The sequence below is a fragment of the Giraffa tippelskirchi genome, chromosome X, assembly GCF_054371585.1.
Source record: "Giraffa tippelskirchi isolate mGirTip1 chromosome X, T2T-mGirTip1v1.2.pri, whole genome shotgun sequence".
NCBI lineage: Eukaryota > Metazoa > Chordata > Mammalia > Artiodactyla > Giraffidae > Giraffa > Giraffa tippelskirchi.
Genome location: NC_137289.1, coordinates 33,936,973 through 33,962,230, shown reverse-complemented (window position 1 = coordinate 33,962,230; position 25,258 = coordinate 33,936,973). Strand labels below are relative to the sequence as shown.

Here is a 25,258-nt window from a genome sequence, read left to right as displayed (position 1 = left end):
CTGTGGCTTGCTTTTTCACTCTGTTAATAACACAATTTATAGATCAATCCTGGGTGTTCATTGGAAGGTCTGATGTTGAAGCTGAAGCTCCAATACTTTGGCCACCTCATGCGAAGGGTTGACTCATTGGAAAAGACCCTAATGCTGGGTAGGGTTGGGGGCAGGACGAGAAGGAGACGACAGAGGATGAGATAGTTGGATGGCATCATCGACTCGATGAACATGGGTTTGGGTAGACTCCGGGAGTTGGTGATGGACAGAGAGGCCTGGCGTGCTGCAATTCATGGGGTCGCAGAGAGTCAGACACGACTGAGCGACTGAACTGAACTGAACTGAATAACACAAACTCTTAATTTTAATGCCATCAAATGTATCCATCTTTTCTTTTATGATTAGTATTTTTGTGTTTTAGAAAGTCCTTCATTTCCCAAAGACAATGAAAATATTTTGCTGTATTATTTTCTAGAAATTTTATATTTTACTTTGCACATTTAGATCTATGATTTACCTAGAATTTATTTCTGTGGATGATATAAGGGAGTGGTCAACTTTTATTTTTGTCATATGGATAGACAGTTGTCCCAGTAAAGTTTTTTTTAATCCTTTCCCAGTGGCACCTTTTTTGTATATCTGTTATATCTGTGCAGGATATGTCCAGGTGTTTCTGGACATTCTATTCCATTTCATTGATCTATTTGCCTATCACTGCTTATTTGCTGTTTTAATTATTTTCACTATATAATAAGATAATATCTAATAGAATAAGTCTTCCCACTAGTTCTTCAAGAGTGCTCTGGCTATTCTTGGACCTTTTTATTTCCATATAATTTAAATTAGCTTGTCAGTTCTCCCGCAGTTACGCACACATATACAAATGCTGGGATTTCCGAATGGGGTTTCATTGACTCTATAAATCAGTTTGCAGAGAACTGACACCTTAAACATATTGCATCTTCCAGTTTGTGGACATAGTATATCACTCCATTGATTTAGGTTTTCATTTTTCTCAATAATCTGTTATAGTTTTCTATGTCAAGGCCTTGCATGTGTTTTTCTAGATTTATTCCCGGGTACTTTTTATGCTATTGCAATGACTTAACATTATATTTTTGAAGTTTCCAACTGTTTGTTGATTATATACAGAAATACAATTGATTTCCAACACAATGGTAATATGGGGAATCCCTCTCTCATTTCCAGTTTTGGGAGGCAAGATTTTAAGTATGATACTTGATGTAAGATTTTTTTTTTACAGATACGTTTTATCATAACTAAGAAATATCTTCTATTCATGGTTCCTTATTCTCATGTATATCCTTACAATAAATTCTTGTCATTTATGATAACTTGAATATCTATTGCTAACACTCTAAAGAGCCTAATTAAAACAATAATAATTTTGACACTTTCTTCTAAATATTTATACCTCTCAATTTTCTGGGGGGTTTTTGTTTGTATTTTTAAGATTTATCTATTTTGGCTGTGGTGGGTTTTCATTGATGTACAAGGGCTTTCTCTAGTTGCAGCAAGCAGAGGCTTCTCTTCCTTGCAGTATGAGGTCTTCTCACTGCAGTGACTTCTCTCTTGTTTTGGAGCACAGGCTCTAAAGATAACCCTGTATACGAGACAGCAAAAGAGACACAGATAAATAGAACATATTATGGACTCTGTGGGAGAGGGCGAGGGCAGGAGGATATGGAAGAATGGCATTGAAGCATGTAAATTATCATATGTGAAACGAATCGCCAGTCCAGGTTCGATGCATGATACAGGGTGCTTGGGGCTGGTGCACCGGGATGACCCAGAGGGATGGGATGGGGAGGGAGGTGGGAGGGGGGTTCTGGAAGGGGAACACATGTACACCCATGGTGGATTCATGTCAGTGTATGGCAAAACAAATAGAATATTGTAAAGTTAAAAAATAGATAAATAAACTAATTTAAAAAAATGGAACACAGGCTCTAGGTGCCTGGGCTCAGTAGTTGCGGCACACAGGTTTAGTTGCTCTGCAGCATGTGGAATCTTTCCAGACCAGAGGTGGAACCGATGTCCCCTGATTTGCAGGTGGATTCCTATCCACTGTGCCACCAGGGAAGCCCCTCTCTCAATTTTCTGATTTTATTCAGTGAGGTAGAACTTCCAGAATAATATTGAGTAATAGCAGTGATGGCAAGCATCCTAGTCTTGTTCCTGACATTAATGAAATTGCCTCTAGAATTTCATCTGGATCCTATCTGTTAATATTTTATTTAGAACTTTTAGAACTATACTCAGGATTTTTATATCTGTTTGCAGGTGAGACTGGTCCATATATTTCTTTCTCCTGTATCACCGTCAGGTTTGGTATCAGTTATCCTATTTTCATATCAAAAATTGGGAAAAGTTATCTTTTTCTATTCCCTAAAACAGTGTAAGATCTATTTACTTAAGTTCTACTAGAACTCAATGACATATACTCATTACCCAAGATCACCACTGTTAATATCTTAATGCATACACACACTTTCAGATCTCTGTTTATGTGCATGTGTGTGAGAGTACACATGAACAAATACATAATACATCAAATAAGTTCACTCTCCACACAGTTCTGCAAACTTTTTTTCAGCAAACAATCTCCACCATTTTAATAAATTTTCATCTCATCTAATACCACATATTTATATTTTGCCAATTGACCCCCAAATGACCCTTATAGCTGGTTTGTCCAAACCAAAACCCAATTCAGAACAAGGCATTAATTGAATTTGATTGTTTTGAAAGGGGAATATTTTTCTAACAACTATATTTGTCTTAAAATGGTAATGGCTGCTTTGGGAAATTGTAAGTTTACCCTCACTAGAGACTTTCAAGCAAAGCTTGGACCAATATGTCTGAATCCTTGCATGTGGGACATTAGAGCACGTGATGTTTAAGGCCTGTTCTAAATTTATGAATGACTTTCTCCAAATCCTATTTTTATGCCACTTCTGCACTGGATCTCATCCCCTCCTGACTACTCAAGTACATCATTCCAGTAATTCTTCTCTTTCCTACATTATCAACTTTTATTTCTGTCTTGGCTTTTTCCTCATGATCATTCAAATATGCTGTTATTTCTCCCATCTCGAAAATACCTACTGTCAACCTTATTTCCCACCTCATATACTCCCAATTCTTTCTGTTCCTTTTATAGCAAAACTAAAAAAAATTGTCTGTATTCACAGCTTCCAATTCCTCTTCTATTCTCTCTGGAACTCACTCCTCCAGGCTTTTGCTCATACCACTCCACTGAACTGGTCTTGTCAAGGTCTCCAGTGACCGCCGTTTCCAAATCGTCATCTTACTTACACTTGGTGGTCATTTGCCTGTTTGCTCTCAGAGCCGTTCCCTCTTCTGCTCTGCTGCATAGAACAGACAACATTTCCCAGCTACCCTGTCCCTCTGACTTCCCGATACATTTGGCCAATGAGAATCAATAGTTTAAGATTAAAGAGCAGGAGAAGTGGAGAAGGGAGGGTGTTCCGCTTCCTTTCCCTCTGTTTGGAGTGTCATCTCTAGCAATGACAGTACATCCTCTATGGTTCCCACTGGATAGGCCCTCCCTCCATGGGCAAAACTCCTGTAGGGCTAGCCTTCCTGCTTCTGCTGTGTGGTCCCTGATCTTGGACTTGAGCGACATCACTTTTACCTCCAGTAGTGGTGAAGTCGGATGGCATCACCGACTCGATGGACCTGAGTTTGAGCAAGCTCCAGGAATTGGTGATGGACAGGGAAGCCTAGCATGTTGCAGTCCATGGGGTTGCAAAAAGTCGGACATGACTGAGTGACTGAACAGAACTGAACTGAGAGGAACAGCAGCTTTCTGCTGTTGCTAAATTTCTGGGTTAATTAACCATCCCCTCCTTGGCTTCTCAGCTCTTCCCAGGAAGAATAGGTCTCACCTAAGAAAGCAATTCCTCATGTTAAATTTTCCTGTTTACAATTCTGAGTGTGGCTTCTGTTTTCTAACTGGCCCCTGTCTGATATAAAACACCTACTTCTCTTAGCTGTCAGGATATTTCTGTTTTCCTTCGACTTGACTAGCCATTTCTATTCAGTCTTCCATGCTTATTTCTCCTCATCTCTTGACCATTTAAAGATGGAGTGCACCAGGATTCAATTTCTGGACATATTTTCTTTGCTATTTACACTTACATCTTTGGGAGTCTCAGCCTATCTCATGGATAACATCTCTTTAAATAACATCGATGTGCTGAAAACTCCCAAATTTCTATCTCTAGCTGGACCTCCCCACCTGACTACATACTCAACTGCCTAGCTGACATCTCCACTTTAGTAGCCAATAGGCATTTCAAACATAACATGTCCAAAACAGAATACTTGGCTATCTCCTGAATGGGGTTCCTCCTCATCTCAATAAATTGCACTTCAATTCATCCAAGTTAATTGACCACAAATCAAGAAGTTGTCCTTGATTTCCCTCTTCGCCTCACTTCTCACAGTCTATCCGCTAGTACTGATAACAAAACCTCCAGAACACCACTCCATTCACTTTTTCTCACTCTTTCTCTACTACCCCGGTCCAACCACTCTCATCTCTCACCTGGGCTACTGCACCAGTCTCCTCCTTGGTCTCCCTGCTTCTCTTCTTGCCTCCCAACAACAAACCATTCTCCATGTAGCAGCCAGAATGATTTTAAAACATAAATCATGTTACTCCTCTGTTTGAGAGTCTCTTGTCATTTCCCCCATACTTTTGAGACCCCAAATCCTTATTTGGGCCAGTAAGGCCACACATGGCCATGCTCACTCCTCTGACCTCCCCTCTTGTTGTTTATTCAATTCTCTCTCACTCATTAAAATCTAGTCACATTGGCCTTCTTTCTGTTCCTTCAACATGCTAAAATTCTCTATCCACAGGGCCTTTATATTTTCCATTGCCATCATCTGGAAAGCTTTCTCCCTGGTCCTTACCTGGCTGACTTTGTATTCTCATCTTTCAGGTCTTATATGGCTCAAATGGCCCCTCCTTAGAGTAGAGTCCATCCTGACCACTGTCACTCTCTATCACATCACGCTATTTTAACTGATAATTTTCTCTTCTTTAAATATATATTTATTATTTATTTCATTCCAAGCAGAGTCTCTGGAGAAGGAAATGGCAACCCACTCCAGTATTCTTGCCTGGAGAATCCCCTGCACAGAGGAGCCTGGCGGGCTACAGTCCATGGGGTCACAAAGAGTCGGACACGAATGAGTGACTAACAACCACAAAGCAGAGTCTCAGGGCAATTTTAAAAGATATGTTTTTCATGAGTTGACCAGCTTGTGAACTCTATTTTTTATTTGTTTTTGGCTGTGCTGGGTCTTCACTGCTGCATGCAGGCTTTCTCTAGCTGCAGCGAGCGGGAGCTACACTCTAGTTGCAGTGCATGGGCTTCTCATTGTGGTGACTTCTCTTGTTGGGGAGCACGGGCTCTAGGGCACTTGGGCTTCAGTAGTTCTGTTATGTGGGCTCAGTAGTTGTGGCTCCCAGGCTCTAAAGCACAGGCTCAATAGTTGTGGCACACAGGCTTAGTTGCTCCATGGCACGTGGAATCTTCCAGACTAGGGACTGAACCCATGTCTTCCTGCATTGGCAGGCAGATTTTTTCCCACTGAGCCACCAGGGAAACCCCTGATAATTTTTTTGTTCACTTGTTGGTCATCCATGCCCCCAGAATGTGAACTGCTTTGTTCTCCACTATATCCCCAGCTTCTAGTGCAATATCTATTGAACAATAAATACTTAATATATATATATCAGTTGATTGAATAAAAGGTGGATGAGCCTTGAGCAGGAAGAGGGCCACCTCTTCCTCTGCGACTAAAGAGAGAAAAGGATGGGAGCAGATGCAACCAAGTGTGCCCCTATGTTCTTGGTGCTTTGGGGAGGAAAATCATCTGCAGAGAGAGAAGCCTCATAGGCAGAGAAGTTGGGAAAAGTGGTGGAGGCTCTAAATCGTTCCTGAGGGGAACAGGAGAGTGGCTGACCCAAAACACATAGTAGGATTAACCAGCTCTGGTGAGAACCCATCTGATACGGGAACCATAAATTCAAAATGTCAAATTCCACTAATTTATAAGATGTAGACATTCATCTATTTGGGTAAAAGATCAGAGAAAGCAGGTTGTCGGATTGACTCTAAACTGGGAGCTTGCAGGGCAGATGTTATAATATTCCAAGAAGGTAAGGTATATCTATTTTTTCAGTTAAGCATGGCTGCCATAATAGAAATCAAGTTCAAAGCTTTAGCCAAAATGTTTGATCATTAGGACTCAATGGCAGTGGCTTAAAATATTTGGGCAGAAGACTGTTACCCTATAGATTTTTGTAATTTTTTTTGAAAAAATAAAGAACTATAGGTCTGGCCTGTGTACACCTGACTCTAATCATTGTTGCTATAATGAAATGTTACTGCCCACTTCCCAGGCCTGTTGCCATTCCAGACTAGTTGACCCAGAGACCTCTGAACCAAGAGTTGAAGCATCCCCTTGACCTTGCCACAAGTATGTAATATGAAGTTTCTGTATGGCCTTCCCCAAAAGCAATGATCAGAGTTACTGTCAACTAGAAAAGGGCAATACTCAGGCACTGGTTCTGGGGAGTCAGAACACCATCATAATACAAGTCACACTGAGGACTCAGGGCCTGGGGTCAGGAGATAAATGGAAATTACGGCCTGAGTTTATGTAAGAATAAGCCTAGCGAACTTGGAAATACATCCTGAGATGATTTCCCTTGTTTGAAAGAAGGAAGGTTTACAATTGAAGGCAAAAGGAGAAGAGGGCAGCAGAGGATGAGATGGTTAGATGGCATCACCAACTCAATGGACATGAACTTGAGCAAACTCTGGGAGATAGTGAGGGACAGGGAGGCCTGGCGTGCTACAGTCCATGGGGTCACAAAGAGTCAGACATGACTTAGCGACTGAACAACAACAACAAGGTTTACAATAGCATCAGAAGAAATGAAGGTATACATTTGAACCAAATATTGGCAGTATCTATACATGAAAAACTATAAAACACTGACAAAAGAAATTAAAGATCTAAATAAATGGAGAGACAGACCATGTTCATGGGTTGGAAGATGGAATATTATTAAGAAGTCAATTCTCCCCAAGTTAGATCTTTTTTTTTTTTTTGATCATATTTATTTATTTAGCTGTGTATGGTCTTAGTTGTAGCTTGTGGGATCTTCATTGCATCATGCACAATCTTTCATTGCAGCGCACGGGCTCTCTAGTTCTGGAGCACAGGTTCAGTAGTTGTAGCTCGCAGGCTTACTTTCTCTGCAGCATGTGTGATCTTAGTTCCCTAACCAGGGACCAAATCTGCGTTCCCTGCATTGCAAGACAAATTCTTAACCCCTGGACCACCAGGGAAGTCCTCCAACCTGATCTTTAGATTTTACACAGTTCCAATCAAACCTCCAGCAAGAATTCTGGACACACCATACCATTCCACTAAATTTATATGGAAAGGCGGAGGAACTAGAGTAAGTAAAACAATTCTAAAAAAGAACAAAGAAGCGTCATACTACCCTATTTCAAGATTTACTATAAAGCTGTAATACTCAAATCAAAATAGTGTGGTATTGATCAAGAATAGACAGACAATAGACAGAAGACAAAGTCCAAAAATATAGTCAACTGATTTTTTTTTCTGGCCGTGCTGTGCCATGCAGCTTGCATGATCTTAGTTCCCCAACCAGGAATCAAACCCAGGCCCACAGTAGTGAAAGTTCTGAGTTCTAACCACTAGACCACCAGGGCATTCCCAGATTTTTGACAAAGGCACAAAGGGAACTGAAAGGTGAAAGGAACGTCTTTTCAACAAATGGTGCTGGAACAACTGGACATGTTTATGAAAGAAAAAAACCTTAACGCCTCACACATTATACAACAATTAATTCAAAATGGATCATAGATCTAAATGTAAATATAAACCTTTTAAAATATAGAAAAAAATCTGCATGATCCTGGGTCATGCAGAAAGGCACTACACTATTAAGAGAATGAAAAGACAAACCATGGACTGGGAGATATTGCAAGCACACACCTGATCAAAGATTTCTATCCAGACCATATAAAGAGCTCTTAAAACTCACAATACAAAAACAAACACAGCTTAAGAATAAGTAAAATATCTGAGCATATGCTTTACCAAGGAAGACACATAGATGGAAAATTAGCAAGTAAAAATATGCTCACAATGAAAAAAAATCAAATAATCCAATTTAAAAAATGGGCAAAGGACTCAAATAGACATTTCTCCAAATATAATATACAAATGGCCAAAAAGAACATGAAAAATTGCTCAACATCATTAATCACTGAAGAAATGCAAGTCAAAACCATGAAATATCATTGCCTTTAGGATGGCTACTATCAAAAAACAAAAAAGGGAATTTCCTGACTGTCCAGTGGTTAGAACTCTGTGCTTTCACTGCCAAGGGCCCAGGCTCAATCCCTGGCCAGGGAACTAAGATACTACAAGCTGGGAGAAAACAGACAAAAATAAATAATTAAAAAAAAAAACAAAATAAGTGTTGGTGATGATGTGGAGAAATTGGAGCCCTGTATATTACTGATGGAAATGAAAAACGGTACAGTCACTGCGGAAAATAGTATGGAGGGTTCTCAAAAAATTAAACAGGATTACCATATGATCCAAGGAGCAAGTGTCTTTTAATTTCACAGCTGCAGTCAATGTCCACGGTGATTTTGGAGCCCAAGAAAATAAAGTCTGTCACTGTTTCCATTGTGACTACAGTCATGAAATTAAAAGTCTCTTATTCCTTGGAAGAAAAGCTATGACCAACATAGACAGCATATTAAAAGGCAGAGACATTATTTTGCTGACAAAGGTCTGTACAGTCAAAGCTATGGTTTTTCCAATAGTCATGTACAGATGTGAGAGTTGGACCATAAAGAAGGCTGAGCGCCGAAGAACTGATGCTTTCAAACTGTGGTATTAGAGAAGACTCTTGAGAGTCCCTTGGACTGCAAGGAGATCAAACCAGTCCATCCTAAAGGAAATCAATCCTGAATATTTATTGGAAGGACTGATGCTGAAGCTGAAGCTTCAATACTTTGGCCACCTGATGCGAAGAGCTGACTCATTGGAAAAGGCCCTGATACTGGAAAAGATTGAAGGCAGGAGGAGAAAGGGACAACAGAGGATGAGATGGTTGGATGGCATCACCAACTCAATGGACATGAGTTTGCGCAAGCTCTGGGAGATGGTGAAGGACAGGGAAGCCTGGCGTGCTGCAGTCCATGGGGTCACAAAGAGTCGGACAACAACTGAGCATATGAACAACTGAACAACAACCACAATATGATCCAGCAATCTCACTTCTGGATATATAATCAAACGAATTGAAAGCAGGGTCTTGAAGAGATATTTGTACCCAGTGTTTTTACAGCAGCACTATTCACAACAGCCAAGAGGTGGAAGCAATGTGAATGTCCATTGATGTGTAAACAAAATGTGGTCTATGCATAATTCTATCATATGGTACAACATGGATGAAACTTGAGGACATTATTCAGTGCAAAATATAAGCCAGTCACAAAAAGACAACTACTGGGATGATTCCACTCATATGAGGTTTCTAAAGTAGTAAAATCCATAGAGACAGAAAGTAGAATGGAGGTTCGAGGAACTAGGGAGAGGGGAAAGGGAGAGTTATTGTTTAACGGGTATACACTTGCAGATTTATAAGATGAAAAAGTTCCAGAGATCTGTTGCACAACACTGTGCATTTCAAAATGGTTAAGACAGTAAATTTTATGTTACATGTTTTTTACCACAATAAAAAAAAAAGAAAAATATGTTCAACATCATCTGTCATTAGGGAAATGCAAATTAAAAGTAGGAGATACCACTGAAAAACTGTCCTAGATCAGAGGAGACTGAAGAGACATGCAAGCTAAATGCAGTGTGAGATCCTGGTCACACAGCCCCACCCCGGGCTTTCCCAGGACTCCCACCCCTCTTTTCTCCCAGTTCTTGCTAGCTCACATCCACCCTCACTCCAAACTACTTCTTCCAAATTCAGAAATCAGGAGGGAAATAGCAAAGAAAAATGCCCTACTATTTCTCATCGGCCTCTCACTACATGCCTTATGCCAAGTACAAGCCATGTAAGTAATATAAGGAGGTTAAAGTACTCTTCTTGCCCCAACACCCTGCAATACAGACGAACAGATAAAAACATGATGCAAACACTACATACTGGTGTCACTGAAGCAGCGTGACATTAAATATTTATGTATACAACGCTCCTTCACAAACAGCAAATGTGAAATAAAAGAGTCAACAGATAACTTTTATTTATCTCAGTTATCATTTCTTACTCTATCATGTCTCCCTCCCACATGCCCACACAAGGAAGCAACATTCTCAGCTGCTTGACAGGATGGTAGCTCCCTTGGGTTGCATACCCAGATCCCATTTTCATTCAGATTAGAGCTATCTTGCCCCCTCACTGGAATCTGACTTTTCCCTGTTAGTATAATGTCTAATGAGGGTTGGCTTGCCTGCAGTTTTAATATTTGAGGTAAAGGGAACTTTATGCAGATTCTGGCTCGTTATGGATTTTCTCAGACAGTGGAGAGATTCAAACTCTAGCCAATACCTGCCAGTCTAAGAACAGACACAGACCCACGTAAAAGGATCTGGCCTGCTGTAACTTTAAATATAACTCATGCAGCTTTTTTCTATGACACATCACAATATTTTTTTTTCAAAAATCTTTAAACATTTTATTAACTTTGAAGAAGGAATAAGAACAGCTCCTTCAGAAACTAGAGACACACAAGCATTGATCTATTCATAGAGCTTCTTCTACACAGATGAAGAAGTTTACATCAAATGAACAAAAAATAGTACAGAAGACATAAATACAGAAAGACTGAGAAAAATCTGTCTCTAGAAATCAGGTCAGATGGACTCAAAGACCTCACTGAATGTAGGATAATCACTGGGAAGCCACGTAAAGCTTTCTGCTGGAGCATAAAGGTAGAATAAGTCCATGTAGTCAAGAAAACACTCTTTTTCATCCTGATCTTAAATGCTTGCCTCCAGCCTGGGTCCACAGAAAGGTCCTGATCATTTGAACTGGTTGTCAATCAAGGTTCCCTTCATTTTTGCTTTCTTGGCTTCCAGTTCAGCCTGGAAAGGAAGAAAAATTTATGTCCAGATACATGACATGAAATTCTGATTTTCCTGCCTTACTCTAACTTCCCCAACACTATCCCCTCATGCTCATTTAGTATACAAACTAGAACCGTGTATCTAAAATCATGATGGACTTCTCTGGAGGTCCAGTGGCTAAAACTCCACGCTCCCAATGCAGAGGGCCTGGGTTCGATCCCTGATCGGGGAAAAAACTGGATCCCACATGCCACAACTAAGACCCAGTGCAGCCAAATAAATATTTTTTTAAGTAAAAAAAAAATTGTGATGAATAGCAACTGCTTTCCAACCTTTCTGATGTTATGATACACATAGAAGATGATATGGTACCATCTGTATGGTAAAATGGGGTAAACACACAGGGCTGCAGTCAAAGGCAATCAGTGTATAAGGATTCCACAGCTCCAGGATCCCTGAAGAGCTGGAGGAATCAATATTATGACATACCAGTATCCTGTTCTTAGCAGAACAGGAGGAATAACCCTGTTCTAGAACAGCGCTACTTAAAAGTTACGCAGTCCATGAACTGTTTGTTATCAGTCCACAAAGATACAAACAAAAATTGACAGTAAGCATTTAGAAGCTTTTATAGCAATTTGACATCCCAAGTGGCACTAGTGGTAAAGAATCTGCCTGCCAATGCAGGAGACACGGGTTTAATCCCAGGGGGTCATGAAGATCCCCTGGAGGAGGGCATGGCAACCCACTCCAGTATTCTTGCCTGGAGAATCCCATGGACAGAGGAGTCTGGCAGGCTACAGTCCGTAGGGTCACAAAGAGTCAGACATGACTGAAGCGACTTAGCATGCACACCTCGCATAGCAATTTGACAGAGTAATAAAATAATTCATAAAAAGAACTAAGGCAAATTCCTTTTTATGACATTTTATAAATTACAAATCTGCTCTTGACAAATTTTTTAAAAAAAAGACACACTGCCCCTTCACTTCAGAAAATCTGATAAGCATGGCTCTCTCTAGATCACTGTGACAAGGTCAAGTGGCTCTCAAGATCCACTACCTGTGTCACCAAAAATATCCTCTACAGAGACATCAATGCCAAGATGTCTTATTTTAAAGAAACATCATAAGTAAATTATTATCACGAAAACAGAAGGCTCCATCACACAAGGATGGGCGTGCTCAACAAAGAGCCCAGACAGCGGTGGTGGGAGCAGTGCTTTAAGCAGCAGTGAAAAGTCCTCATCCTGGCCCCCCAGTGTAGCCCCACTGTACACCTCCCATCCAGGGGGAGTGCCCATTCACCCTGATCTTGGACTCCTGACCTTGGACCACAAGTAGCAGATTAAGTGATCATTCTGGTTGGGGCTGGCTAACCAGAACTATTATTGGGGGCCGGGATCCTGCTCACTATCACAGAGCAGGGTATGTACGGATAGCCACAGCCCAGGGTTAGACACCTGGCAGCCAGCTACACCATATCCCCAAAAGACTTCCTAAAGGGTTCTCCCGCCCACTCGAGGGTCTTTCAGATGGTTCCCCCGCCCACCTGAGGGTCTTTCAGATGGAGGAATTGGAACAGTTCAGGCCAGTGCCTGGCCCCCACCCCACGCCACTCACCAGCTCCTGCAGGCGCCTTTTGCTCATGCCTTTGCGCTCCAGCTGCTTTTCAATCACCTTGGCATTCTGCGCATACGAATCAGCAACTTCTCTCTGAGGGAAGAATGAAGCATCCTCAGGCCAGCAGTCTCACTCAAGAGGAGTAACAGAGACCTCAGGAGAAGTTTATACTCCTCAGGTTACGAAATCACTACTAAAGTGCCCGAATTCGGCTCCCTTTCCACTCTTCAGCTCGTCAGTAATCTGGGGGAGTCAGGTCTCAACTGAAACTATGTTTAAATAACAGAGAACATCTCTTGTGTAAACATCGTTATACTGAAGTACCATAAAGGGAATTGCTGCTCCTGCTAAGGACAGATGCCCACACTGCCTGAGCTGGACTGAAAGGGACCAGAAATCCTTGAGCCCGGTCGTTTTTCAACTGAAGAGGGATGTGCCCTCTAAGGCTTCTCAAAAAACAGTATGAAAAAAATGACTTAGTCCAACTCCCTGTGCCTCATCCTACAGATGTCCCTGAAACAGATTTCCCTGAAATCCAGGGAACCAGGAAATAGCCCGCTGTCACAGTGTTCCTTAGTAGCTAGAGTGAGGTCTATGAGGGAAGTTTCTAGCTTTTCTGCTATTCAATGGTCTAGTTTGAGAGTCCCCCTTCGTCCCCTCCCATCCAACTCCCCTGAGGGCAAAAGCACTTACAGCCTCAATCTCTTCTTCTTCTTCATCAATAGTAGACACAGTCACAGAGCTGAACTTGCCCATGTCTTTAGTCCGCTTGGTCATCATCACCTGGAGGTGCAGGAAGAGAAACCAGTCTAGTTCACCTCTCTGAGCCGTGTGTGCGTGAGTGTGTATGAGTGTGAGTGTGCAAGTGCCCAAGCCTGGGTGTTGGGGGCAGGGGAGGGATTGTTGGGAGAACATCTACCTATTTGGGACAGTCTGGCCTATCTAAAAGTGCCATTCTTTTAATCTGCACTATCGTTTTCTAATATTTGACATCAAGGGTTTTCAAAATATATTTAAAGATTAACTTTCTGCATTCCATCTCTAATTGCTCACACTGGAAAAAGAAGAAATTTCAAAGGAAGTACATGTGAATAAAAGCCATACAATTTCCAACTTTACTCATAAAGCAGACTGTAGGAAAGAAAAAAGAACACATGGTAGGTGTTACAATTTTGTAACATCTGCTTATAGACAAAAATGGCATCCTCTTAATAAAGAGAGCATACACAAGGGGCATGCTCTCATGCAACATAATCTAAAGTTTTAGGACTACATCTGTAGCTCCATTAACCCATCTGTCTTCTTCAGTGATAATTACCTTCTTAGGAGGCTCTTGTTTCTGAGTGTATATGTTCGTTTTCCCAAAACCCTGGCCAAACTTGACCACTGCTCCATCCACAATGAAGGTCACAGGAGCATTCTTGGGCTGGGACTGGTAGAAGAGCGGCAGCCCACACCTGCAAATAGCAGAGTGAATCTCAGGCAGGCCTCAGGATCCAAACCCCTAAAACACTGCTTCGCAAAGTGGGCTCAGACTCTGCAAATATGTGTGCTTGTGGCATCAACTAATGATCAGCTCTTCCCGATGTTTCTCAAAACTACTTTGTAAGAATCACTGAGGGTGCATGTTACAACTGCCGATCAGATTCCGAGGTCCCGCCCCCACGGGATCCTGATTGAGCTACTCTCGGGGCTGAGGCCTGCAAATCTCTCTTAGCATCCCATGCAGTTCTGATCATTAGACAAGTATGGCAAACGCTGGCTCCTGCTGCTGATTGCTTTCCAGTCAAAACTGCTGCCATTCTTCCCAGAAGTCTGGGGAACTAGTGTGGGGTTCTGTCTTGTTCTGTTTTAGCAGGGTCAAGAAGCAGCAGAAAGGTTCCATTATGGCTGGTCCGCCAACTAAGCAATTGTCATATTTTCTGTGTCTGGTCATTTCTATTCTACTTGTTCAGCTAAATGAAGTAGACCCACACCCATAAGATATGATTAAATTCATCTAACAAATCTAATGTGGCTGTAAACTAAAACGTCTTCTTAGCCAGTTCCCTGCTTTAATTCTCCTAGTCTGAGTCTTCTGAGAGCCAAGACTGAACTGTAATTACATCAACAAGATTAAACTTGTTAAAGTTTAATATTCTCACTGCTAACAACCTAAAGCTGAAAATCATATATATCTTTAAATAATACTCTCTAAAGTTCTTGGGTCTGTGGTCCTGTAATAGACTTTATAAATAGGTTTGGATTAAATTATACTATGTTATGTTTACCACAAGACTGAGCAATTCCGCTCCAAGAGAAAATACATGTTCCCACAAGATTTATACTGGAATATTCATAGCAGCTTTATTTGTAATAGCCAAAGCCATTAACAACTCAAATGACCTTCAATGGGTCAATGGTTAAGTGAACTGTGGTGTGATGGAATACTACTTAGTGATAAAGAGGAACAAATTACCATTACACATAACTTGGATGAACCCCCAAAGCATCATGCTACATGAAAGAAACCAGATGACAGAGATAAACATTGTATGTAGTAGAACACACACTGCAGAGTTTATGTCACATTTTAGAACAGGTAAAACCACAGCAGCAGAAGGTAGGCCAGTGCTGGCCAGGGGAAGCGGGACTGACTGCAAAGGAGCCCTGGAAATGTGCTATGTCACAGGAGGGGTGATGTTACATGGCTGTATGCTTTTGTCAATACTCAGCAAACTGTCCACTTAAGAAGGCAAATTTTATTATATATAAGCTACACCTCAATTAAAAAATAATACTATGTTTCAAAACCCACTTTTCGTGGCCAGTTGATCACAGATGTAATTTGGCCAACTGCAGCTCTTCAAGAAGCCTACCTGCGTAACTGAACTCTGAAGGCAGGTTAAGATTATAAGGATAAAGATATAACAGAGAACTGTCTCCAAATGATGCTTTTCCTAACACATCACTGGCTCGACTTTCTTATGCTCAGGGAAACCCACACTGTTAATACTTACTTTGCACATTTCTTCCTGTACTGTCGTTCAATGCCTTCAGGTCTACACAGAAAATGGAAGTTAAAAAAGATACGAACAAATCTCATAACCTACCAACCTCACTTGCTCATTTCCTCAAATGTTAAAATGGTTTTTCAAAAGTTTTCCTTTCGTAGATCAGCTGTTGATTTTGATTTACACATGTATTCATTTTAAAGCACTTCTTCCATCCACAGGCACCCTCTTGACAGAGGAGGCAGTGTGGTAGTAGTTATAGTCACAGAAGCAGTCAGGTTCACAGTAACAATAACACCAACAATAACAACAGTGGTAATCACTTGTATAGCTTTTATTATGTACTAGGAGCTGTTCTAAAGTGTACGTATATTAACTTACTTAATCCTTACAACCACCCTATGAGGTAGGTCATGTTATCATTCCCATTCTACAGATGAGGGTGAAGAAGCACGAAGCAGTTACACAGTTTGCCCAAGGTCACAGAGCTAGGAAGTAGAATAGGTTGAACTCAAGCCCTAGGTTGAACTAAGGTGGTCAAGCTCAACAGCCCACACAACATTGCCTTAGATAATCAACTGGGAGGTAAAGACTCTTCCACCCATCCAGTTGCTACATAGAAACCCAGGACTCATCTTTGTCTTCCCTTTCTCTCATCTCCCACAATCTACTTCATCCACAAATCCTGTGGATTTTAGCTCCAAAAAAGGTCTTGAACCTACTTTTCTCCACCCTCCTGCCACCATCTCAGCCCAATCCACTAGTATCTCTTCCCCAGATTATTGTCCCAGCTACCCCCTAGTCTCCTCACTTCCCCTCCCTGTTTCAACTTTTTAAATAAGCAGTATGTGCACATAGTATAGAAAAAGAGTATAAAGTGAAAGGTAAATATCCTCTCCACTCATCTTCCACATGCCCAGTTCCCTTCCCCAGCCCTAGAGGAAAATACTGTTACTGGTTTCCTCCATTCCTCCTAGAGTTGATGACACAAGCAAAGTTTTCTCTTCCTTTTTAGACAAATGTAGCCCACTTGTTCACTTAAAGCGAAACAGCCTCTCTGTTCACTTAAAATTGTATCTTGGTTAAAAAAAATATATGATCCTTCCCAATCAGTTGATAAAGAGTTGCCTCATTGTTTATAAGGGCTGCATTCTATCTATTTGTATGGATGAACCAAAATATCTTACCTGCTGGATAAATCCTCCAAGTGTATCCACTTCAGATTCTGATAGATAACAGCCAAATTACTCTGCACAGAAGTTGAACCACTGTACACCCCACCACCAACATGAGACTTCCTGTTTCCCTACAGTCTTACCAACACAGTATGTTATTAAAATGTATGACAGCCAATCTGGCATGTGAAAAATGAGATCTCAAAAATTGCATTTCTTTTTTTTTAAAGAGTGAAGTTAGGCATCTTTTCATATATTTAATAGACATTTGTCTTTTCTTTTTTTTTGATGAATAGTCAGTCTATTTTTGGCCTATTGAGTTGTCATTTTATTCTATTCTGTTCTTATTGTTTTGTTTTGTGTTTTGACTGAGCTGCTTCCCTGGTGGCTCAGAGGGTAAAGTGTCTGCCTGCAATGCAGGAGACCCAGGTTCGATCCCTGGGTTGGGAAGATCCCCTGGAGAAGGAAATGGCAACCCACTCTGGTACCCTTGCCTGGAAAATCCCATGGACTGTAGCCTACAAGGCTCCTCTGTCCATGGGGTCGCAAAGAGTCGGACACGACTGAGCAACTTCACTTTCACTTTGACTGAGCTGTGCAGCACGTGGGATTTTATTTTCCCACCAGGGATCAAACCCACGCCCCCCCCTACAGTGGAACTGTGGAGTCTTAACCACTGGACCGCCAGGGAAGTCCATCTCTTTATTTTATATTAAGGAAACTTGTAAATGTTAAGGGTTCTTGCAAATATTCCTTCTCCAGCTGGACATTTGTCTTTGATTTTTTCCCCCATGTGGAAATTTTAGATTTTTGTATGATCAAATCTATCGTGTATATGACACTTAGTTAGGACTTCTCCACTCTAAGTTCACATCTAAAATAAAAATTCTGAACACTTATTCTAGAACCTGCTTCCATTACTATCTCATTCTCAATCATTCTCCAAAGAGAGGCAAGAGTGGCTTCCCAGGACAGCTAGAATAAAACACAAACTTCTCACCATGGCCTTCTAGGCACTGGCTGGGCAGAGAATCCGGCCCAGCCTCATCTCCTACCTTCCTCCCTGCTCACTGTGACCTCTCCACACCAGCCTTCCTCTGTTCTTGGAACAAAAAAGTACTTTCCCATCTCTGATCTTTCACATGCACTCTTCTCTCTGCCTGGAATGCTCTTCTCATCACTTTGAAAAGCCTGTTGCATTCTCATCTTTTTTGGTGTCAGTTCAAATATCACCTAGTTATAACAGCCTTCCCTGAACACCTTTTCGAAGAGGTTCTCATGTGATTCTGGATGAGCCCTTTGTTTCATTCATATGACTTTCCATAATCATAATTACTTTTTTTTTGTCGTCCCACTAGACTGTAAGGTCCATGAGATCAGAGATCAGCAGAGACCACGCCTGTCTGTCTCACACTCTATTCCCAGAGCTGAGCACAGTACTGCAATAAATACTGACTAAATGAATTCTTAAAAGAATTTAAGTTTAGCGAGGAAAATTATAACCACAGAGGTAAGTTCTTAGATGGAGGAAAGCAAACGGGGTGACGGGAACACAGAGGTGGCAGCACCAAATCTGTCTGAGGCAATTATGGAAGGCTTCGTGAGGTGATGTCAGCAGTCCTGATAGAAAAAAGGGATTTCAAGCAGAGGGGCAACTCTGAGCAAAAGGCAAAACAGCAGAGCATATTCAGAGAATTACAAATAGTCTAAGGTTCTTGGAACCTAAAAACATCAAGGGAGTACTACTGATCTGATAAGACATAAAAAAAAAGATTTTAAGATTATACTATGAATAACTATACACCAACAAACCAGATAATCTAGATGAAAAGGACAAATTCCAGGAATGACAGAATGACACAAACTACCAAAACTCACTGGAAAAAGAAAATCTGACTAGACTATGACAAGTATAAGGAGACTGATTTAGTGATCAAAAAACTTTGTGCAAAGAAAAGCCCAGGACCAGTGGCTTCACTGGGGAATTCCTCCAAAAGTTCAACGAAGAATTAATACCAATGCTTCATAAACGTTTCAAAAGAGGTAGCAACACTTCCCAATTCATCCTGTGAGGGCAGTATTACCCGAACATCAGGCAAAACTATCACAAGAACAACAAAAACAACAAACTAGAGATCAACATTGCTTAAAATTATACAGACAAAAATCCCCCCCCCCAAAAAAAGCAAAAACCGAATCAAGCAGCATATAAAGGATTATACCACATGGCCAAGAAGAATTTATCCCAGGAATCCAAGATTGGTGCAACATACAAAAAAATCAATCAATATGATACATTACAGTAATAGAATAAAAGAGAAAAAACACATGATCATTTTAGATGCAAAAAAAGCATTTGACAAAATTCAAAGCCCCTTCAATATGTTAGAAATAGAAGGCAACCTCCTCTATCTTATTAAAGGCATCTATGAAAACTTCACATCTACTAAGCCACATAAATGAACATCATACTCACTGGTTAACGAAAAACCTTTCCTCTAAGATCAGTTGACAACTCCAATTACAATAGCATCAAAAAGAATACAATACTTAGGAATAAATTGAACAAAAAAAGTGCACAACCTGTGCACTGAAAACTACAAAACATCACTGAAAGAAATTAAAGACCTAAGTAAATGGAATGACGTTCCATGTTCATGGACTGAACACTTAATGTTGTTAAAATGGCAATACTTTCCAATGAATCTACAACTTCAACAAAATCCCTAGCAAAATCCCAGTTGGCTTCTTTTTGGCAGAAATTGACAAGCTGATCCTAAAATTCATATGGAATTGTAAAGAATCCAGAATAGCCAAAAAACAGTCTTGAAGAAGAACAAAGTTGGTAGACTCACACTTAATTTCAAAACTTAATACAAAGCCATGGTAATCAGGACAGGGTGGTAGTGGATGTGGAAAGTGACAGGTTCCAGGGCACGTGATTAGGCAGACTGCCATATTTTCAGTAACCAGGGCTCCCATATGAATGTGGGAAGGGTACGATCAGACTGAAATTTTGCCCTGGCTAGGAAGGGAGCATGCTCAAGTGGGCTCTTGGAAAGACTGTTCATGATTAGAGCGGGAACTACGTCAACCAAGGGGGAAGTCTACCATGCCTTGTTGGTAACCTCTGAGAACTCAGGCCCAACAGAGGCACTTGGCCAGAGACCACTAGCCTGGGCATTACCGGGCACTAAGGCTGGACCCAAAGCTGGCTCACTCCCAGGATCAGGCTGACTGGATTCCAGGGTTGCCACTGCAGTCTGGGGCCACCCAGTTTTCTGGCCTAGAGGTGAGGGCATCTGCCTTATAGTGCCACAGGAGCCTGTGGCCTAGTTGTGTTGTTAGATTACTGTCTGTATTAACTAATACAGTACATGTAATATATATTTTGGTAATCCTAAAGACAGCCAGTTAATAATTTTCAAAATCAGAAACCCGAATAAAGGTTAACAGAGAGAGAAAAAGCACAAGAGAACGAATTTGCTTTAGATAGAGCATGTTATTTATAAACCTTCCCCAATGTTACCTAGCCGGCCTTCTTTTGTGAATTTCATATGTTTTATAATCTGCACCCTCCATTTGTATTTTGTATATAACCAGTTTTCTCTTCAACTGCATAATTCTAGCCTGATTTGGCACTGAATGTTGCCTAGCAATAGTTTCTAACTCTTTTCATCAGTGTGGGCTGATAACAGTTTGGTTTCTTAAATACACATAGCTAGATGTCAGCTGGTAGTTTTTCCTGGTTCACCACTAGAATATAAGCTCTGTAAGGGCAGGGTTCTTTGCTTATTTACTGGATGTAGTGTATTGCCTACAGATAAAATCCAAACTTGTCTACTTTAGCATTTTATTCTGTCCCTACTCCAGGGTTGCCACTGCAGTCTGGGGCCACCCAGTTTTCTGGCCTAGAGGTGAGGGCATCTGCCTTATAGTGCCACAAGAGCCTGTGGCCTAGTTGTGTTGTTAGATTACAGTCTGTATTAACTAATATAATACATGTAATAAATATTTTGGTAATCCTAAAGACAGTCAGTTAATAATTTTCAAAATCAGAAACTCGAATAAAGGTTTACAGAGAGAGAAAAAGCACAAGAGAACTAATTTGCTTTAGATAGAGCATATTATTTATAAGTCCATGAACCCCTTCTGGTAAGGTAACCTGGGCTCTAGCCACAAGGGACTACTTGAATTTCCCAAGCACACCTTATTTGACGCTTTTAATGCTTCCATAGTCCTTCCACCTGGAATGTTCCTCATCTACTGGTGAAATCCTAATTCAAGGCCAAACACAAATGCCACCACCTTTTGGTGTCTTTCTTGACCACCAGTCAGGCAAGATGACCTGCTCCTGTTTTCCCAGAGCCTTCTGTTCACCACATCAGTATTTTATCATATCACAATAGGTAGCCCATTCCCTTGTTGAGCCATGAGCTCTTTAATAGTAAGGACAGTGCCTTACTCATCTCTGCAGATCCAGTCCTTAAAGCAGTGTGCCCTGGTGTACTCCAAGAGATTACAAGTTGAATAAACTCATTTTACTTGCAAACCCCCCAAATTACAGCTATCAAATGGCAATAGAATCACATCTCACCATTTCAGCAAAGCACAATAAAAACATGTGCACAATAAAAACATGGCTGTATTAACAGAAGTTGAGAACCACCACAAATGTCAAAGTACTGGGCCCCAAATACATGACCTGTTTGATACTAGATGGGGTATTTATACTTCTCAGAACTAGACCCCAACACAAGCAGAAAATCCTAGACAGAGAACATCAACATCTTACCTACGAAGATATATAGTCTCCTCGTCTTCGGTGTTACAAAACTTGTGGGCGTGTTTGGCACCATCAATCACACGGGACCGGTCCCGGGGCCTCATGGGCAACTTCTCTAACTGACAGTCTAAAGGAATGAAGAAAGATTTGGTCACAAGAGTCACTGAAAAATACCCTGAAGCAATCAGAACTTTTCGGGGGGGGGCTTTGCACTGTAATTTTTACTACAATTATCACATTTATTGAAGGCTATTATTGAATTTTCCAACAAAAAATGACTTGGTGTCAGGAGATCTGGATTTTAGCTCTAGCTCTGTTACTAGTGATCCTCGGCAAACCACTTCCTCTTTGGGGGTCTTTCCCCTTATTTGATTATATTACCTCAAAAGTCCTTCCCGGCACTGCCTTTCAAGTTTTCTATGAGTCTTTCTGTTCCTGGTACATATTCTTAGGAAAGGAGGGGCTTGGACTAGAGTGGCAGAAATGGAGGTGGTAAGTAGTAGTCTGATTCTGGATTGCTTTTCAAGGAAGCATCTGAAGAATGTATTGATGGACTGAATGGAGAAGTCAAGAAAGATTCTGAGATACTGGGTGAATAGTGGTACCACTGTTGTGATAGGGAAGTCTGAGAGGAACAGTGGAGAGCAGAAAGTATGGGATCAGGAAGTTAATTTTGAACATGGTCTCTTTTTTAAATTTTTATCTAAGTGTAGTTGATTTACAGTGTTGTGAGAACATGGTTTCTTTTGAGAGGCCTATTAAACATCCAAGTGGAGATGCTGAATAGGCTGAAATTTGAGAAAAGGTGCAGGTTAAAGAGGAACATTTGAGAGTCATCAGCATACAGATGGTATTTAAAGCTTGGGAATGGTTGAGATCACCTAAGGAGTGAGTACAGATTGAGAACAGGTAAGAGGACTGAGCCACAGGGCCGTGCAATGCCTGCAAGTCTGAGACAGAAAGAGGAGCCAGACACTGAGAAGTGTGAAAATCGAGGTAGGAGGAAAATCAGTAGAGTGCAGAGTCTTGGATGCAAATGAAAATGTTTCAAGAAAAACGGACTGATCATCTCCGTAAAATGCTACTGAGAGGGGGATTTAAATGGGCATTGATAATTGAGCATTGAAACAGGTAATACGTTCGTTAGTAACTTTGAAAAATAACGTTTATATGGTTAGGTGAAAAAGCGAGGACAAGAAGCAATGGGAAGTGAGGATGCAGAGACAGCCCGCAGACGCAATTCTTTTTAGAAAGTTTGCTATTAAAAAAAAAAAACAAAGAAATGAGGTTATAGCTCGAGGAAAATGTAGGCTCGATGGGGAGGAGTTCTTTTCACTTGAAAAGAGCTATTACAAAATCCTTGTACCGGGCAGAAAGGTTACAAAGTTTCTACAGGCAGAGTGGGAGAACAGGGAGTATATTTTTTCTAGAGGAGAAATTTCCTTTTGAAGGCGGTCTGCATACAGCGTTACAAGATGAAGCACAATACAGAAAAGCTCCCTGGAGTGGGGCGGGGATGGGTATGGAGTATTTTAATGGAGGGGGAAATCTTCAAAGAGACGGGGCTCTCAGATCACAGCCAGGGGAAATCCGCCCTCGAGAACCCGAAGTTTCACTCCTTGCAGACTACTCACCCAGCACCAGGACCATCTGGCCGCACAAACAGTAGTAGACATGAAGGGGCTTCTCGCCGTCGTCATATTCCTCCCGGTCCCGGGTGTCAGAGCAGACGACGGACCGTGACACTACTTTAGGCATACTTCTGAGCGGCAGCCAGGAAACGCTAAGCCAAAATTAAGGGTCGCGCAAAAGTGACGTCACGCACGCGCGCAGCTCTCTACAACTGAAAGGTTGGTCACGTGTCAGTAGTAGTCACGTGAACTTCCGGGCCTTCCCATTAGTCTAAGACGCACGGGGGACGCCTAGTGTCTGCCAGAACCTCCTTTGCCTTGGCCTAAGTTCTGGGGGACTGCTTTACTTGGGACACTCTTAATCATTTAAATTATTCATTTATATTACTATACACATTACATATGTATATACATATAGGTAACCAGATATAAAAAAGGGCTATTTACACTTTATATGCATAATACAGATTTTTTCCTCAGTGATCAATGCAAAGAAATAGAGGAAAACAACAGATTGGGAAAGACTAGAGACCTCTTCAAGAAAATTGGAGATACCAAAGGAACATTTCATGCAAAGATAGGCTCGATAAAGGACAGAAATGGTATGGACCTAACAGAAGCAGAAGATATTAAGAAGAGGTGGCAAGAATACACAGAAGAACTGTACAAAAAAGATCTTCACGACCCAGATAATCACGATGGTGTGATCACCCACCTAGAGCCAGACATCCTGGAATGTGAAGTCAAGTGGGCCTTAGAAAACATCACTACGAACAAAGCTAGTGGAGGTGATGGAATTCCAGTTGAGCTATTTCAGATCCTCAAAGGTGATGCTGTGAAAGTGCTGCACTCGATATGCCAGCAAATTTGGAAAACTCAGCAGTGGCCACAGGACTGGAAAAGGTCAGTTTTCGTTCCAATCCCAAAGAAAGGCAATGCCAAAGAACGTTCAAACTACCGCACAATTGCACTCATCTCACATGCTAGTAAAGTAATGCTCAAAATTCTCCAAGCCAGGCTTCAGCAATACGTGAACCGTGAACTTCCAGATGTTCAAGCTGGTTTTAGAAAAGGCAGAGGAACCAGAGATCAAATTGCCAATATCCGCTGGATCATTGAAAAAGCAAGAGAGTTCCAGAAAAACATCTATTTCTGCTTTATTGACTATGCCAAAGCCTTTGACTGTGTGGATCACAATAAACTGTGGAAAATTCTGAAAGAGATGGGAATACCAGACCATCTGACCTGTCTCTTGAGAAACCTGTATGCAGGTCAGGAAGCAACAGTTAGAACTGGACATGGAACAACAGACTGGTTCCAAATAGGAAAAGGAGTACGTCAAGGCTGTATATTGTCACCCTGCTTATTTAACTTATATGCAGAGTACATCATGAGAAACACTGGGCTGGAAGAAACACAAGCTGGAATCAAGATTGCCGGAAGAAATATCAATAACCTCAGATATGCGGATGACACCACCCTTATGGCAGAAAGTGAAGAAGAACTAAAGAGCCTCTTGATGAAGGTGAAGGAGGAGAGTGAAAAAGTTGGCTTAAAGCTCAATGTTCAGAAAACTAAGATCCTGGCATCTGGTCCCGTCACTCCATGGGAAATAGATGGGGAAACAGTGGAAACAGTGTCAGACTTTATTTTTTTGGGCTCCAGAATCACTGCAGATGGTGACTGCAGCCATGAAATTAAAAGACACTTACTCCTTGGAAGGAAGGTTATGGCCAACCTAGATAGCATATTTAAAAGCAGAGACATTACTTTGCCAACAAAAGTCCGTCTAGTCAAGGCTATGGCTTTTCCAGTGGTCATGTATGGATGTGAGAGTTGGACGGTGAAGAAAGCTGAGCGCCGC

General features: G+C 41.2%; 1 protein-coding gene and 1 non-coding gene across 4 annotated transcripts; one reads left to right on the top strand and one right to left on the bottom strand.

Moving 5' to 3' along the window:
* Nucleotides 1-333: 333 nt before the first annotated feature.
* STEEP1 (STING1 ER exit protein 1) lies at nt 334-23,534 on the bottom strand. 3 transcript variants are annotated; one of them, XM_081563787.1, is made up of 8 exons: nt 23,398-23,534; nt 21,773-21,890; nt 15,809-15,850; nt 14,128-14,266; nt 13,503-13,592; nt 12,810-12,902; nt 11,113-11,205; nt 334-1,615 (listed from the first exon to the last, which is right to left on the bottom strand). In XM_081563787.1, exons 1-7 carry the CDS (start codon nt 23,519-23,521, stop codon nt 11,143-11,145), a joined length of 669 nt encoding a protein of 222 aa, XP_081419913.1. In that variant the 5' UTR covers nt 23,522-23,534; the 3' UTR covers nt 334-1,615; nt 11,113-11,142. The 3 variants fall into 3 exon arrangements, with proteins under 3 accessions (XP_081419913.1, XP_081419912.1, XP_081419914.1); XM_081563786.1 differs by lacking the exon at nt 334-1,615 and having other exon boundaries at nt 10,770-11,205; XM_081563788.1 differs by lacking the exons at nt 334-1,615; nt 15,809-15,850 and having other exon boundaries at nt 10,770-11,205.
* Nucleotides 17,356-17,427, top strand: TRNAC-GCA (transfer RNA cysteine (anticodon GCA)). Its single transcript has one exon. It is a non-coding gene; the product is annotated as a tRNA-Cys (tRNA).
* Nucleotides 23,535-25,258: the final 1,724 nt, after the last annotated feature.